At 28.6% G+C, this 19324-nt stretch overlaps 2 protein-coding genes across 2 annotated transcripts in view; one reads left to right on the plus strand and one right to left on the minus strand.

The window, feature by feature from the left end:
* LOC132917016 (uncharacterized) overlaps positions 1-19324 on the minus strand; it is a 109310-nt gene that overhangs the window by 46162 nt on the left and 43824 nt on the right. The window lies entirely within an intron of this gene.
* LOC132919835 (uncharacterized) lies at positions 14418-19167 on the plus strand. Its single transcript, XM_060981721.1, has 3 exons — positions 14418-14514; positions 16600-16802; positions 19009-19167. Exons 1-3 carry the CDS (start codon positions 14418-14420, stop codon positions 19165-19167), a joined length of 459 nt encoding a protein of 152 aa, XP_060837704.1.

Genomic DNA, 19324 nt, shown 5'->3' on the forward strand with positions numbered 1-19324 from the left:
TATGTTGTTATTTGTTTATTTTAAAGGTACTAAACATTCACCAAGATCCTCGACCCCAATTTTTTACATTTATTAATTTATTAATTCAACAAATTATTGAATATTTTTTACTACTTAAGAAACTAGTCCTTAAAAATTGTCTTAGAAAAATATAAATAAAATTAATATCTTTATTATGTTCAAAGGCTATGTGAATATTTAATCGATTATTCGAATAATAGATTATTTTTAAGAATTATACATAATCGATTAATCGATTGAAAAAATACAACTCTAGACGGGATAGTTATGTAAAATTAATAATATGTCAGAGATATCATCTATACACCAAATCAGAAAACCAAAAATAGTTTTTATCCTTACGCTAAATGTTAGCATTATAGGTAACCAAACTTAACACGGGTGCATTTTGTACGGGCGTAGACCGTGTGGGTGAATCGACCTAGAATATGGTCTGTTTAGGCGAGGGTTTTTTCAACTAAAAATACCGTTTGGGCACTATGAAAATGCTTATAACGTACTCTCAATAATTAATTAAACAAAATCATACAAAATATAAATAATTAATAAAAAACCCTATTTAAAAATAAAAATATTGATATAGATATTAATAATATTATATAGGTAGATAGTAATCTACAGTCAAATAGTTATAAATAAAATTACATATAATATAATTAGTACATTTTAAAGTAATCTATTGGCTTTGTACGAAAATGCTCATAGTAATATACATTCAACAATTAATTATTTTAATTTTCGATAATAGTGATTAATAATTATTAGCAATAATATCAACCGTATCTGTCACCAGGTTTTTACCTCGCATATGGGTAAAAATAATTTGACTCGCCTAAACGACTATTTAATTTTTGGTCAAAATTATTACCTTCGCCCAAAGGACCACTGCCCTTTTGTATGGGTGACGAAGTGCATGGGGGGACAGCTACTATATAGCTAGTTCATATATATATATATATGAATAAAAAAATAAACAAAGGCGAAATATTAAGCAAAAGCTTGTCTGCCTATTAATCAATGAGTTGTTTTTTATAATATTATAATGTTTATTTATTTATTATTATGCAAAGAATAATTAAGAATACAATTATTTTCATCTGTTCAATTGAAACGTATTATTATAATATAAATCGCGGCGAATCAAGTCAAATAAGTCGCACACGGTGGTAAGAAATGCTATAATGTTGTTCTGACTGCGGATTCGCGAAAAACAAATCGCTGGCTAGTATAATTTTCTCGTGGCGTTGCTATCGTTTCAATAATAAGAAGATTGTTACACGACGGTTGACGAGTCTGGTCATTCAAACAAACGCGCTTTACCCGTTACAACAGTAAATATTTATCATATTATATTTGCCATTATACGGAACTTTAGCGATACGATCAATGGATGCGATGAAGCCAACTGTACCGGAAGACGGACGTGCTAGATTTCGCGGGGGCGGCCACACAGAACAGCAGCAATATCACGGATGGCACGAGCATCGCGACGAGGAGTTCGTGGCGGTGGATCCGAACGGCGGCGGCGGGTCCAAGGCCACGATTCCCGGCGGCCGCGACGCCGTGATCGGCCACGAGTTGGTCAGGCAGTACTACACAGTGCTGTACAACGCGCCCGAACACGTGTGGCGGTTCTACGCGGAGGGCGCACAGTATTGTGACGTGGAGGCGGACGGCAGGCGGACAGTGGTCACGGGTCGGCCGCAGTTACGCCAACTGTTCGGGAGCTCGGCGACGGTGAACAGGAGTCACGACAGCGATGACCACGGGAATGGCGGGCAGGTGATCATCAAATCGGTGAACACGATCCGGTGCGCATCCGGCCAATTGCTTGTGATGGCCACTTCGGAACGGTTCGTCCAGTCATTCGTGGTCGAGTTCAGTGCTCCCCGGTCGTTTGCCGTGGTCGCGTCCATCGTCCAGCACGCGTTCGTCGCACGGCCCCCGGTACCGGCGGCTGCGGACGACCACAGTGTCGCCCAGACCGGCCACGGCATCGCCCAGACCAGCCATGGCGTCCCCCAGAAAGGCCACGCAGCCGGTGGACGTCAGCAATCGTCGACCGATTTTCAGCTATTTGTCGGCCGCTTGACGAGCGCCACCACAGCGGAGCATCTGCGGAAAACGTTCTCCGAGTACGGTAAAGTGGTGAACGTGCGTATCACAGGCGGTCACAACCGGTCCGGTAGACCGACCAAGTATAATTACGCTTTCGTCACGTTCAGCGGACCCGAGGGCGTGGCAGCCGCGCTCGCCGGTGGACCGATCGAGCTGTGCAACGGCAACCGCGTCAACGTGCACCCGTCCAAAGGCCGAAAAAGACTTTTCCTCGAAGCGTAACACGACCTTTAGTCGATAATAACGATAATTTGTTTCAGTGCAACGCGAGTTCACTGTTTTGTTTTGTTTACTTCACACTTTCCCGATTATATTATACGAATGTTAAATCCAACTTATCGTGTGTTCGTCTACTTCTTTTGATTCTTTATCACTACGTCTTACGATATCGCCATAAGCGTGTTTGAATGTCTAGTCACTCTGAAACGGGCACCTTACTGGGAAGTGGGAATATCATAATATTTAAGTCGACATACTAGTATTATTATACTATTAAAGACTTAACTGATATTTGTAGTAAATTCATAACAAAATAGCGTTGTTGAATACTCTTATTTTAACATATATATATCACGTATCGTATCAGAGTGATGTTGTAATCTGTATTATATATAACATATATTATATTTTATCGAAAAAATAACTAATATACTAAGTTCAAAGTTTATCGATAATTTATTTTTACATTTTCCTATTGCTCTTGCGATAGAAAATAAATATCAAATATTTATAGTCACTAAAATCAAAAATTATGAATTTAAAAAAATATATAAGTAACAACATTTTTACTGTTTATTTAAATCAAAAAAAAATAATAAATTCACCAATATTAAACTGGCGTCAAATCACTATTTAAGAAAAATGATAATGTAATTTAATTTTGGAAAAAATTGTATATTATTTATTTTATTGTTTTTTTTTTTTTTTTTTACCATATTTGGGTTTTTTCTCGAGGACTATAATACTTGACGATCATTTAAAAAAAAGATAATATAGGTAATTATTGACCTATAGCTATATTATTTTGTTTATTACATTGTATGATAAACTGACGGAATCAAAATAATATACAAATGGGTAGCGGAATTGATAGCTGGCGGAATAAACACATTTTACAAACGTCCATCGATAAGTCCCCGGTTTTATATAATAGTGCAGAATCGAATGCTTTAATTTCTTGTAACGTAAGAGTCATTTTCGAAACAGGTCACAGGTGAACACTAAACATGCACGAGGTAGTAAACAAACACTAAAAGTTATTCATCACGCATGCAGTCAATTTAATAATAAATATGTATATAGTTTACACTAGAAAAGGCGGAATATCATTTAAAAAAACAGATTTTTGTATCTCCACGAAAAACTCTTTAATATAATCACAATAATTTAATAAATAAGGTCTTTAAATATACTTTACAATTTTAAAAATCTGACAAGTCTTAAGTATAGCTGTGTTTTTTAAAAATAAATGAGAATGAACCCAATTGATAAATCATTTTTAATATTGATCTAAAACTATTGTTGTTATACTTCGAACACATAAAATAATTTTCAGAAATTCTTAATTTTTACCATTTACGTTTCATAAAATAATTCATGAGCAGGCGTAGAAATGCATACATGACATTTCTGTCAAAAGAGATAAGAAACTAAAACGTGGCTTATTTAATAATTAATTTTTTCCTCCTTTAGATGTACGGTGTCTATATAAGTACTCCCCTCGAGTGTGATTCGTGCCTGTAACGTTAGTTCCGCCAATGTTCACACATCTGTATCAAGCTTTAAGAGTATTAATTATTATTCTTTGTACAGTATAATATTTTCATGTAAGCACAGTAGTATTACGATATAAATTCACTTAAAAAGCCTTTCGCAGCGATTTAATTAAAATCAACCATATGATTGTACTAACATCAGCCCGTGTCTTATTTAAGAGGGAAGTCCTGGGTGTATCATTAAACCGTATATGTATTATTTATTATGTTATTAAGCAGCACAAAATATGGTTTAACTCGTAAATGTATCAAATTTGATTTCATAACACGCGTCTATTTATTTTAGTTAAATTCTGTTCACCTTTTTGTATTATAAATTTAACAATGAAAAAAATCAATGAATAGACCGGGATAAAAATGAAAATTCACATAAATTATTTATTTTATTTTCAACCCTTCGCCTTTATATAATAGTAACAAAGCAAAATAATAAATAAAACGCAGCAAATTTTTTATAGGTACCGTAATATTTTATTACATTTACATATTTTCGTTCCGCACCTTGAATTGTTCGTATTAAAGTTTCAAGAGTTGATATGAACATACCGAAAACTAAAAAGTGTTTGATAATTATTTTTTTACTGAAAAACAAAATTGGTCAAACACGAGCAATTTAACACAAACAAAATGTAATATCGTTCATAAAAAAGAATATATTATTATGCTGTTCACTGTTAAACACAAAATGTTCTCATATAAACTACTTTATTTATACAGCATATGTATAGTTCCCTAATAGCATATACGTGCATCCCACGGGAACGTCCTATTTGATTCCTCTCGAAGAGAAGATTAGAAAGGAAGTTATAAGAGAGATTTTTGATTACCCAGTGGGTTACTTCAAAGCACGACTTTCTTGAGAAATGTTTCAGTTGAAAGTTGTATTAATCGAAATCCGTCTTAAAATTACATCCACCATTTCTTGCATTTATAAATAACTGTATGCATTGATCAAATACCTTACTGAATTTATTAAAGTGAGGTTTTAATGTACAATAAGTGCGGTTTAATTTCAAAAAGAGTAAATACATAGAATACCAGATTAAAAACTCAATATAAGAGGTATTATGTCAACATATTTTATTAAGAATTATTAGGTTAGTTAAATACGTTAATCGTCGATAATCACATGAAATAATTCTTCCTAGATTGTGGTAAACGAAGCCGTAAACTATCAATTGGACTGTGTAAATAATTTGATAAACACATAAGTAAAATAAAATGTCACAAACTTACTGCAGTTAATCGTTTAATGTTAAATTTACTTATATGTATAACATATAATCTAATAAGTATATTAAATTCTTAAACGACATACATAATCTAACTTTGCGTACACTAGAAAATGTATCCGCGGGTAAACGTATTAAAAATTATTATCAACGTATAAAATCATCAATAAGCTTTTAACATTTCGACAAAGTTTCGAAAATCATTTCGGGTATTGTCGCAGTTCGATGTTGTGGTGGTAACATCGATAAAATTGAAGAAAAAAAATCCTCGAGTTCGCGTCACTTAACAGACGATAAGTCGTGTAATTGTATAATACTGTGAGTTCATTGTTGCATTTGTATTATACAACTGTGTAGATTTTGAAAACTATAGGAAAGCGAAAGTACTAATCCATGTAATATTAACAAGATCCTCTTCAAAGTCTAAAAACGTCGAAACATATATGGAACACACATTTCCTCCGTACCTTTTTAGTCGACAAAAATATTCATTCCAATGACGATAACAAAACAGTAAAAATAAAACGACGATAACAATATAGAAAGAGCGTACTCATAAGTTAGGTATACTAGGTTATAGTATTTTATTTAATAATTTAAACGCTGAAAAATCGTATATATTATCTGCTGAGGAATAGTTTTTTTGGAATCGATATTGACATTTTATTATTTTTCGGCACCACGTTTTGCCTCTTATTGAAAATATCGATGAACAATATTCAACAATATTCGTTTAATTACAACTCAATTATTATTATTATATACTTGTCCACCTTCACGCATACCTATTTCAAATTTTTTTTTTGAAATTTTGATAATGCCTCAACATTTTTAATAGACCGTTTGTACTTATCGATTATATTACTATATAAAAGTTTTGTTTTATCATACGCATCTAAGTCACAACAATTATATATTTGCATAGTTATAAATTGGTATTAACAAATTCTACATTGAAAATATATGTAAATTATAATATTAGATACATCAATAATAGTTATTTATAAAAAAAAAATCTAATCTTATCATGAATCTGGTTGATAAATAGCTAATAATCAAAGTAATGAATAAAAATAAACCAAGATAAAATATGAACCAATTTCGTTAAATAGATCCAACAGTCTATTTCTACATAGTTCCTAACTCTTCGGAAAGCAAATATTAACTTCGATTAAAGACTGACTTGTGGCCCACGCCTTAATTGAAAAGAAAAATTCTCAACAACCAATTACATTTACTACGCATATGCACATTTATAAAATAAATTCTATCAACCTACACAAAACTCATGTACAAACCGCAAACTTATTTTAAAACCTATGTAGGTAGCACTATCCCAGATGTGTACTATTGAAGTATTCTAGGCGATCACTCTCCATATTATATGATAACATCTATACTATAATGTATATCAAATCTCACGGTGATTTTAAAATTGAAAAGTCAACCAATTAGCTATTAAATATTGTAAAAATTACTTAAAATATTACTTAAAATTATAGACTTATTCAAATAAATTACTTCAATTAATATCAAAAAATATCATCAAATTATAATGTATTTACAGCCCATATATTTATAACTCCAAACCATAATTAAAACATTGTAGTTACCTACTAAATTAAAATAAAATATATACTAAGCACGCTCACCTCCATATTTTCCTTTACTGTATTCAAATACATATTCTAATTTTTGGAATTTCCAAGCATACTAGTAGATCATATTTTTTATTTATTATTCTTATTTAGATTTTTATTTGATTTGAAGAGTATTTTTCGATAATATAAACTTATTTTTTTTAAATTACAACCTACCTACTTTGCTGTAAATAGTTAAGGAGATAAGTATAGAACATTTTTGGAAAAAAATCAAAATTAAAAACAATTGTTCCTGAATTATTAAAAAATTTAAATATTTATTTTAAAGATAGTAGTTTTAGAAGTCTTTAATAACAAAAGAAATATAATATGTGATACTTGATCTAATTTTTATTTTTTTCTGTCAGTTTTTACAAATATAATAAAAATAATATTGATATATTAATATTAATTACTAAATTTTTCAAATAATTCATGCTTTCATTATCTTACTAATCCTTTATTATCATGAATCGATTATTACAAGTATAGAAGTTGTAATTTTCGGTTCTCTTTACAAAGTAAATATAATATAAAAATTACGGTTCACAACAGATATGATTCCTAATTTGTTTTTGAAGCTTATTCATACATTAGCATTTACGACCTCTCACTACACCTTAATAAATTTCTATTTTTAGAAATAAGCAATTTAATAGTAGTCACCGAATGGTTAATAATACTTACAACGCTAATGACTCAGAATTGTATTAATTAATTACGATCATATTTAGTCGATATTACGTATAACTACGCAGTGTGTGTTGTATAGTATGTTGTTGAAAATTATCTAATGTACGCTATATTGTTTTTGGTAAAATTTTGTTATTGTTTTCAAATAAATTTATTTCACTACGGATCCCGACATATTCGTCGTTTTTACCGGATGATAGGTACCCGTAAGCACTACACTGCACGGCTGAGAAATGAATTAAGCCCAACCGCACATTTTCCCCGTCGTCCGGATATATTAACCGGAGTGTTAGCATGGGGCGCGGTTAGCGAGTGGTAATCGGTTACCGGTCCGGACGCGCACAAAAGCCACACCTCGTCCGGAGGTGATGGGATGGTGTATAGGAGTTGTGGCGTCCGGTGTTTGGCGGGGGCTAAGTACGGTGACTGCCGTATTACTGCCGGTAATGGTGGCAAATGTAAAAACCGTGTTTGCGTCGCGGGCCAAGAAGGTTTTGCCGCTGCCACCACGCGTTAATGTCGAATCGATACGACGCGCCGGCGTCGCTGTCGTATGTGCCGCGGTGTATTGGACGGCTTAAGCCCTGCACGCACTCGCAAGCCATCTACCGTGTTGTCGTAATACACATGTATAATTATATCATAATGACATCGCTTGGATGAACGGCGTGTGCAATGTGACTCGAACCATTGTGTGGCGATTTTCTAACTACCTGCTGGTTCGACAGATTCGGTGCGATAGGTAAACATCAATGTCGCGCAGAGGATTTTCCGATCACATGTAGTTAAATACAGTGCATGACCACACGTCCATTTTATTTTTTTTGTAAGCAAAAAAAAGTTTTCACTGCTCTAGAAAATATTTCTATTTACATAGGTAGTTCACAATCAATGAATTATTATAATATATTATTATTGAGATTTCATTCGATATAATTTATTCAGTCACCCCCTTTCGAGACCACCGCATGCAGTTGAATGATTTGATAACCTGCTTAGGCGCCACTGTATAACGTTATTAATATTTATTTTTTTGCAAGTTTATACGAGTCGTCCGGTCCAACAACGCTACTCGTCCCACAGCTAATTTATCCGATTTCCAGAAAAATCCACGTTTTCGACCAGTTTGCACGCATTGTTCTAAAATTTAAAACTCAGTTTTATTTTGTAAAATCACGATCGTGTCGTTCAAACAAAATATATTTTTTAATTTTTTTTTTTTGTGCCCAAATTGAATTGTCTAGATATAAGTCTACTATATAGTATTTATTTTTGTCAATTTCGATTCTGCGAGTATTTTAACTACTGATCGACACATGTATTGTTTTCTGTTTCTTTTCAATTCCTTTTACACCTCAAATACCGTATTCTAATCGGGACACGAATCAAGCGCTACAAATTACATCCCTAAAATTGATCGCATCGGAATGAGTATACCCCGAAGCTGCGTTGTCGTCAAAACGAATTAAACCATACGTCACATTATTATGAAAAACTTCAACATATCCACAGAAATATAATCTCCAAAGACAATCGAAAACGTGTGTACAATAATAATAACAGCGACGACTTGACGTAAGGCTCAGACGCGCATACAATATTATTGTGTATTATAGTGTGTATCATATAACTTATAAGTAGTATTGGTCCAATGGGTATAATAATATTATATATTGTGTGAATGACGGTGACGAGAGAATGATGTATGAGGTTCGCTTGGTTGTATATTATATACGAATTCAAAGAAACTATGAGCATTGCAGTTGCACAACGGCAATCAACTCGTACGGTGCATCTGCAACAGTCCTAAGTTGAATGGCCCGTAGGTGGTTTATTTCTGTAGAATAAATTATATGAAATAAATTATTAATATATATATATATAAATAATTTATAATTATTATAATTATTCCGTGCATCAGTCCGTGTTCATTTGAATGAGCATGAAAATTCATAACTAGTCGTCAATGTGGCCATTAACGTCGTTAACTTGCCTAATAATTAAAAGTTGAAAACTAATGTTTTAGTAAATTAATTAAATCATACATTAAGTTGAAATCATGCACATAGATATAAAATATACAGTATAAATCATTCCGATTGATATGCACAGATTTTTAAGTTAAATTTCCAATGTTTATTTATATTGCTTTGTATTATCTATCGGTAAGCGTATCTATGTGGTTCCTTTGATGACACGTTAAATGATTTATATTGTAATTAATATGAATTAATTAATTATTTTTTCGTCTAATCACGCTGTATACAAAGATATAAATAAAATAATCAAATTCATTATCCTTGATTTGATAATTTGGATGACACTAGTGTGTATTAAAAATGCCTATAGATTAGGAAACACTATGCTGAGGCCTGAATTACTAAAGTCAGAGTACAATAAGAAAAAAAATAGTAGAATGCATTAATTTTTTTAATAAAACGTTTAGTAGTTTAGATATTATTTGCACAATCACACGACAGCGACTCGGGTGGTATTTAAAAACAATTGATTGTATAATTTATTTTTAACTAAGTGAAGTTCATATTTATCTCCTCATAAATTATAAATTTGAATAATTAAATATATTTTTTGTTAATTATTAAATTATAACATTATAATTTGACGTTCTTAGTATTGATTTAACTCGTATTAAACTAGTTAAAGTTTCCATCAACCTGTGTATACACCAAATTTTAATTCTGCCTTTGAAATAATATAGATAACCACTGCGCGTTTAGACGTTTCATGTACTAAAAAACGGTAGCGTTCAAAAACTTAATTAATTGGCTAATAAAAAAAAGACCCGTCACACGACGTAACCTTGGTAGTGTGAATTTTTTTGACAGTTTTTTTTTACATAATAAATTAAATAAACATAATCAGTGTTCGATTTTTGATCATACAAAGTTTGTTTCAAACTTACCGTCATTGTTGTTATTATTATTTTTATTTTTTTTTTTTTAGAAAAAATCCAATTTAGAAACATTTGATAGACGTCAACAGAACATGAATCAAAGTTTTGTGTTGGATACGCTTTCAGATGGTGAATTCTTTTTACATTTAACATATTTTAATAAATAACTCGATGACTGTTGTTTTGATTATGTTCAGATGTCGAAAAGAACATTACAAGTTCGTTGATAGGTATACCAGAACTGAAAGCATACGTAACAACTTTGAAGAAACATAAACAACAAATGTCAGGTGAAAACATTATATTATACTATAAACAGTTGACGGAATTAATATAAATTATATTATGTATTTATCATTAAAATAAAGTTATGGTTGAAAATATTATTAAAACAGTAAATGCTTCTCAAGAAAAAAAAATGACAGACATATTTGTGTGGGAGAAAACTTCAGGTATATTTAGTAAAAATGTAATATTTTTAAAGCACTTGTATTCAGTACAACACTACTAGAACAAAAAATATAAAATAACATCGGTATAAAATATGACTATAGGCATTTAAATTTGTGTTTATTTCAAGAATCAAGTAAAATTAATGTTTTATACGTTTTCATTATTTTACTGAACACACGTCATGTAAATCAATTTCAATTAGCATATGTTTATAACTTTTAACAAGAAAAATTGTATGTACTATGTTTATCAATGTGAATCTTATTTATGTTTATATTTTTCTAATATTTTGATTTAAACCTATTTATTTAGTTCACATTTTTCTATGTCATATTAATAATTATAAAATTATTGACAAATATAAATTGGAATACTTAATAAAAAAAGTCAAAATCATGTTTATAGTTGAGCGTTAATTGTCCTACTATTTTCTTTTTTTTTACACTCTCAGGCAATGCTTCTAATTAATTTATATTTTTGTTTTTAAAATAATAAAAGGGAAACCATCAAAAATAGAATATGGAGTTCCACTTATAGTTGAACCTCTAATAATTCATGATGTGGGCCATATAGTAAATGACACATTTAGAAATTATTTGTGTTACGAACTTCCCAGAAACACAAGACAATTATTTAACTCGCTGGTAAGTATACGTATAAAATTAAACAGTTATAATTTAATAGATACACGATATTACTAAAAATAATTTATTTTTATAAAATACCAAGGAAATTGATTTAACAATTAATTAGAAAGAATGAAAAAAAAAGGTAGGCAAGTTGGTACCACTTTATGCTGTACATTAGGTATCGAGTAGATCACTATTATAGGTGTGTTAGATTTATATTCATTGATATATCATTGTATACAAAAAACGATTCTGAGCAGAGACGGCCTAAAAGCCTATATCAATAAATATATTTTGTAATATGTTTTTGATATACATAGCTATTAAAGTCATTTATTTTACTTTTATAGCATTACATAGGTTAATAAAATGTTTTCAGAAATATTGCATTTATTTTATTATAAAAATATAACTATTATAATAATATATGTTTATACCAAATACCATACCTATTATATCAACTTATATAGGTAACTCAAAATGTAATAACCTATTTCTGTAAATAACGTAAAACAGTATAAATAGATAATAATATATTAAGAAAAAAAATAAAAACTATAATTACGTATAATAGAAAAATTCATAGTAATCTTAATATTATATAAATATGAAAATAGAAATTTTTGTCACACATGTTCTCTAAAACTACTCATTTAATTATCTTGATTTTTTTTATTTTGATGATAGAATATATCACCAAATAGATTTTGAATCTATTTCTAATTCTACGTGGATTTATTAATAAAAAATCGAGTTATTAATTTTTTTTTTTTAATCGGAAAATACGCACATAAAGATATACAGTGGAACCATATTAACCATTATAAACATAATATCCTTTATATATTTATTAGATTTTATGGTTTCAGTATGAAATGCTTATGAAGAATCTTGTATTAAATTTTCATAAAGTTTGATCCAACAAATAATATTTATCAATAATTAAAGTAAAAAACAAATAAAAATATGTCATGCTTATAAATAACTCAAAACTATTCAAAATATTTTGAAAATGTTTTCATAAATAAAAAAAATGATAATATAAACATTTAACAAAACATTCAAGTATCTACGATTATTTATTTATTTTAGTTACAACAAAGTAACAACTAGATACAAGTGTTTATCAGAAACCATCATCGATTTTTAAAAATTGAAGTATTTTTACTGCGCCAAAAAGTATTTACAAACACCAAAAACACGCATCTTTGTAGAATTAATACATTCATCACTCCGCTCAGAATCTAAGAACTAATTACAAAAAATTAATAATTGATTGAACAATTAAACAGTATAATTAATATATTGTAGGAGCTCAAAGAGCATTTGTCGTTGATTGAAGATATCCGGTGTGCGGAAAAAGACGTGATGGAAGTGCAAGAGCGTCTTTTAAGGGTTGGCAACAAAGATGATTGGATTGAACTGAAGCCTTGGAACGTCGAAAATTACTCACTTCTGTGTCCACGGATGTTCGCTTTCAACACAAACGAACAAAAGGGAGGTATGTACTTACATTTTTTTTTCAATACCTTTTTATTAAGTAAGAATGTAAATTTTAAACTAGATGCTTCAAATGACAATATTGTCAAGAAAAGCGTTTATGGTATTCACAGCGAAATGAGACGACTCAGGCTGGGCCTAAATAAAGAACGACGCATGTTAGTGTACTAAAGATGTGTGTGGATACTATCCATAAGATTAACATATTATCTTGTTTAGTTTAAGCTTACCACATTGTGTAACCAAAATTGCACGAAAAATACCTATTTTAGATGAAATCGTGAATAATGGTTTATTCGTAAATACCAATATTGTGAGGTTTAACCGTTTCATATCTGGTGGCATTTACAAAGTAAGAATCATTATAACTTTGTACTTAATCGTTAAGTGTAACACTATCCTGTCTTTAATAAAATATATTTTATAATAATTTTTTATAGAAAAATTCTAATATAAAAGTTACATACCATTTTTCCATTTTTAACCAAGGAAATGTACAAAAAAAAATTAACTGTAATATTGCAATAGTAATAAGTATTGAAAATCTGTCTAAAAATAATTTGGATACGATTTTTGTGGTTATGATGTAATAGATACGTTTAAAAATCATTTTAATAGGATAACGCATTTAACAGAGAGTTATAAAATAAACGAAATGTGAATTAACATCAAAAAAGAGGCTTATACAAACCATTTTTTTGTAATTCAGTTTCGAATGCATAATTTAAGAATATTACTTAAAAATATACAAAAGCCATTTTCGTTTGAATTATATAACATTATTTAAACATGAATAACTTATTTAAGTTTTTGGTTAGCGGTAAAAGTTATAAAGTATCAATTTAAGGAGTAATTTTAATGAAAAAACTTGACTTAAATGGTATAAATAGAAAAAAGTTGCCTGTCTGTGAAACTTTAGTTTCAGAATTACCACTTAGGTACCAACTTACATTCAAATAATAAATGCGAAATGTAGCAAGAGATCAACTTTTGATACAGTATCTACTTTAATAGTTTTTAACTAAATCAGCATTTTATTTCACTAAAATTATAAATTCTCCTTGATTTGACTTCTTAATATTTTTAAAATAAATTTGAGAAGTAATTTTATTAAAATATTAAACTGTCATATTTTGAATGTAACGATAGATTAATTACAGTAAAATTAAATTATTAATATTATCTAATAATAATACATAATATATTATGTACACCAAATTTAAATAAACATTTATTGATTAGATAAATATTAGATACTACTGATTATCTAGATAAAAATACTTTTTCAGAAAATAGTTATCATCAGAAATTCTGGAAAAAAACTTATAACATTCAAATTATTAACAAGCAATTTATCATGGTTTGACTACGATTATAAGCCTAAATGTCCACTTGCACCCGGTTTGAACGCTAAACTCAGTGTAACATTTAAATGTACGTCGATGGAAGATAAATTCGAGCTAATAACATTAATGACGAATGAAAATAAAAAAATTAATATTCTCGTCTGCGCAGAAAACGAGTCACCTATATTAAACTGTGAGTATATTGAAGACAACGTATTTTCTGTGACAATAAGTATTTATTTCACTTTTCTCGGTTTATTTTAATATTGTAAAATAATTATATAAGTCATTAGTATACATAATTATGCTCTGGATAAAATTAATATGTAAACACACATACGATAAAAAAAAAATTACAACTCCTAAACAAGTACCTACATAATACTATTCTATAGCCTTAATATTTAAAAATCGTATGTTTTGCTTAAATATTATTTTTATTGTTTTATTTTATTTTCTATATGATTAAAAATTACAATATTCTCGTAATCTGTTTGTTACGGTATGACGAAAAATAATAATTTACATAATTTACCGGTGAATATTACGGTAAATATCATTTTTTATTTACATGGGAAGATTTATACGTTAATTACTGCAAATTTACGGTAAAAAAAATTATATGTTAATAGTTGTCAACCTATTTTTAATAACTATTTATTGTCACTTGTTAAAGATTCCTGATATTTAAAATTAAAAAATTACCTAAACATATTTCGACAAATATTACTTGAATATTACTAAATGTCCCGTGCGAAAATTTATTTAGTTATCTAAAATAAAAACCTGTCATGCTAGCCGTTTGGTGCGTAAAGGATAAAAATTTAAGTCTAAATAATAATTTTACTAGAATTTATCAAAACATGTTTTTGCTTAAAATATCTAATAAAAGCAATATTGTTGATAAATATGGAAACAGAAAAATCGTAAAATACTAAAATATACAATACTTAAAACAACATTACATCTATTTTATATATATTTTTTAAATATAAACATTTTAATAACTGAAAAATTACTCTAAATTATACCGTTTAGCCTAGATACTAGCTGTTATTAAATCGTTCACGCGGTCATTTAACCATATGTTTCGAGTATACGCACAACGATAATACACATTTCTTGCGCTGTGTGAGCACCGAAACCACAAACTCAGTTTTGCCGCAATGGGTGGTGTAGGTGATATGAAGACCGCGACCGGGGGTCGAACAAACCGTTTTGGACACGATGCAGTCCCACAGTGATCGCCGAGACGAGATTGTTATAAATGGTCGTCGATGTACTTTCACCATTGTGAACACTATTGGACAGCAGCAACTACCACCCTAACAACCCTTCACCTGTCACCCACCCACCGCCAACCGACAAACATGCTAACAAAGGCAGTTTGTCAATATAGTTTCGTTAGGTACATAAGCTATAAGTATTCGGACTAGTAATTTTGGACGGCTTTCTACATTAGTTATTAAAATAAGACCCAAGATGTAAATACCAACAAGGCCATAAACAACGTGTCCACGTGTACTGTTAAGTGGAAATTCTAATTAAATTAAATCATATATTATATAATAATATTGAAATATTATTATTAATTGAATAAACTCGTAAGAACCATGACGTAATTATGCGATATAAATACAATATTATAGTACTACATATAGTGACTTAATTATCCTGATAAAAGTACTGACGCACGTGTGAAAATTAATAAAAATAGAATGATTTTCAAACAGTTATTTAATTTTAGGTCAAACGAAATAAATTACATTTTATTGTATTTCACTCAAAACCATGCGCTTACATGTACATTGTACATAGTTAATAGAATATCTAAGATCGAAAATAATATATTATTCTCCTCAAAAAACACCATATTTTTAGTTATTTTATTTTATTCCATTTAATAAATTATTATATTATTGATAATAAAACGTGAACAAACTCAATATAAATTTTGAATATAAATTAGTGTATTCCTGTGTGCAAAAACTATAGAGCACTCTTAAAAGTATTTATTTGCTTTTAAAGACTTAATTTCAGGCTTTTTGAGTTTTATCCAAACGATTCTAAATATTGTTGAATATTGTGAGATTTATTTAGACATTTATGTTTTAATCAGCATATGAACAATACAGTCATCACTTTTTTAAATTGTGTATCCCTGTAATTTTATTTGAAAAAAATGTCTATAGACAAAATTATTATCATTGTCTTTACAACCAAACAATACCATAGCAAGTGTACTTAAACTACTAAAACACATTTCGTATGTTTCTAGATACTCTAGAATGTTATGATGACATGAAAACTACGGTCTGTAAAAAATTAGCTCTTCGAAAACCATCAAGCGCCTGCTTGTTTGAGTGCAACGCTTGCCTGGTGGGCGCTCGTAAGACCATAATTGTCAAGATAAAAAATGTTGGACGATCATCAACGTTTATTTTAGTTCCTGAAAACGTATGGTATACAAAACCAGTAGAAGTGAGTACACGTATTTTGTAATATTTAGTCCAGGTACGCAAAGGTGAAACCTTTTTAAGTTTAAAAGTCGAATTTAACGATCATAATGCGAATAAACATTAGACAAACAAGTATGCATAACATCAAATATCTCAACGAAATTAAATAATTATATACAATTATTTAATCCCACTTTATTAATTAAATATTATAATATAAGTATTATTAAACAAATATTTAATAAATATTATTATACAAATAAAGTGTAGGTAGGTGCCGCATTGCATTCGTGATATTTGATACATACATAATGTACTGTTTATAACAGTTACTGTTGCAATACTATCTTTAAAATAAAACTTTGATTATACTAAAATAATAGAAGAAAATTGCTTTTGCTTCATATTAAAATGGTTTTATATTACATTCAGTATTGAAATTGCATTATTTAGTTTAAAAATTTAAATAGTTTAGTGTTACACGATAAGCTGCAAGAGTAATAGGGTATATAAGTAAAGAAATCGAATGAAACAAGTAAAACTATTTATCAAACTACTCGTTCTATTTAAATACTGAATAATTAATGTGTTAGTAAATACGTTTGACGCATAGTCAAATATATACACACTTAGTCGAATATCGTCTTTGCTTTTACGAAGTTCAGTCGTGATGTATACAAAATTATTCACTCAGCTAATGGGATTTATTTATCCGCCAAATTTAAATGAGCAACATTATAAAGTCATACTGTATAAAAAAATATATATAAGCAATTTAAATCACTCAATTAACTTGAGTTTATAAAGTAACGTAGCTACATAAATTCAATTCACAATATACATATATAAATTAAACATTAAAATGGCTGATATGGATCAATATTATATTAAATAAATCACACTCAAAACTGTAATAGGAAGTTATATGATTACGATAATAAACTAATGTACCGTCACAACATTAAATTGATTGGATATTTAACTACATATATATAATAATATAAATAATAAGGGTGGCTTACAATATGAGCTCAAGAGTATAAAAGCAAAAAAAAGATATATATATTGAATATAAACATATTATGATCATTATGGATTTGTTTAGCTTTCAGTGTAATACAATTTATTTTTGTATATATAATTATATTTAACTTTATGCAAGTTAGTGTTGAACTTTTTTTAACATGTAAACGCATAAAAATATATTAATAAAATATTAAATGTATTTAAAATTTAGCCATAATAATTATACAATAATTTATTATTAAAACATGAAATGTTAAAAAACCCAGATAAAATAAAATTATAATTATTCAGAATTGCTTATCTTTTATTACATACGTATTTTTGTTTGATGAGTACCACATCACTGGCATCATAATTAGCTAAAATTATTTTATTATACATAAAATATTTATTGTTTACTGTATAGACTATGATGGGTTAGGTTTATTGTCTTAATTATTTTGACTACAAATTGTATACGTCAATGTAGGTATTTTTTTCTATTTAATTTATTCATCAACAAAAGAATAAATTAAGTGACAAATTAAATCAAAGTATACTTAATTTTTTTTTTTATATAATTTACAACAAGATTTCTAAATTACAAAAATGAGTCTCACATGTATTGCAACTTAAAATACATGATAACAACAATTTCAACATTTTATAAATGTTTAAAACTATAATATTATGTAGTATTATGATAAATATTATAAAATTATATAATAAGACCTGAATAAAATGTTCAGATCTTAATATAAACAATTACTAATTGTATTTGCTAAAACCTCCAAAAAATGAACAAATTTTAAAAATCTTATCAATTTACTAAACAATGTGTATAAACTTTTTAATAAAAATCTGTTTCGCATTTATTTGATATTTTTTAATAATTGAGAAGTATTGTTTTATTATATTTTACTGTGTATTAAATAGGTTTTCTGGATACTTGTACTAAGTAGATACGAAAATATTAAATATAACTGTGATCAAATTAATAAATTTTTTTCGGTACCCATCGAATATTATAATGAAATATTTAAGTAACATAACAAAATTAATGTTAATGCAAATATGTGTATTTTATAACAGTTCTGGAGTTTTAAAGTTTTTGGATCCAGCACTGCATTTTATAAATTAATAAATATCTATATGTATCTATGTGTAGGTATAATGTATAATATGTATATTATACTCTATACCTACTGGTATGTATATTTTAGGATGTTGAATGGAACGAAATAATACGTTTAGGTGCATTTACAATCACACCGTCAATATTCAAGATTGATTTTGAACAGACAATGGATCTTACTGTTGTATTTGAACCACGTTTACCATCATTTTACGTATGTTTCTTTAATTTTAATGTTAAATTTTAAAAATAGGACCAAATATTTAACGATCTAAATAATAATAACACTAATGATATTAATAAGTATAACGAAATATACACTGCAGTAAATGCTCATTTCATTTTGAATAAAAACAAATGAATAATAAGATGAAACCTCTGGCCGATATCTCACAAAATCTTTA

The sequence above is a fragment of the Rhopalosiphum padi genome, chromosome 1 (assembly GCF_020882245.1).
Source record: "Rhopalosiphum padi isolate XX-2018 chromosome 1, ASM2088224v1, whole genome shotgun sequence".
Classification (NCBI taxonomy): domain Eukaryota; kingdom Metazoa; phylum Arthropoda; class Insecta; order Hemiptera; family Aphididae; genus Rhopalosiphum; species Rhopalosiphum padi.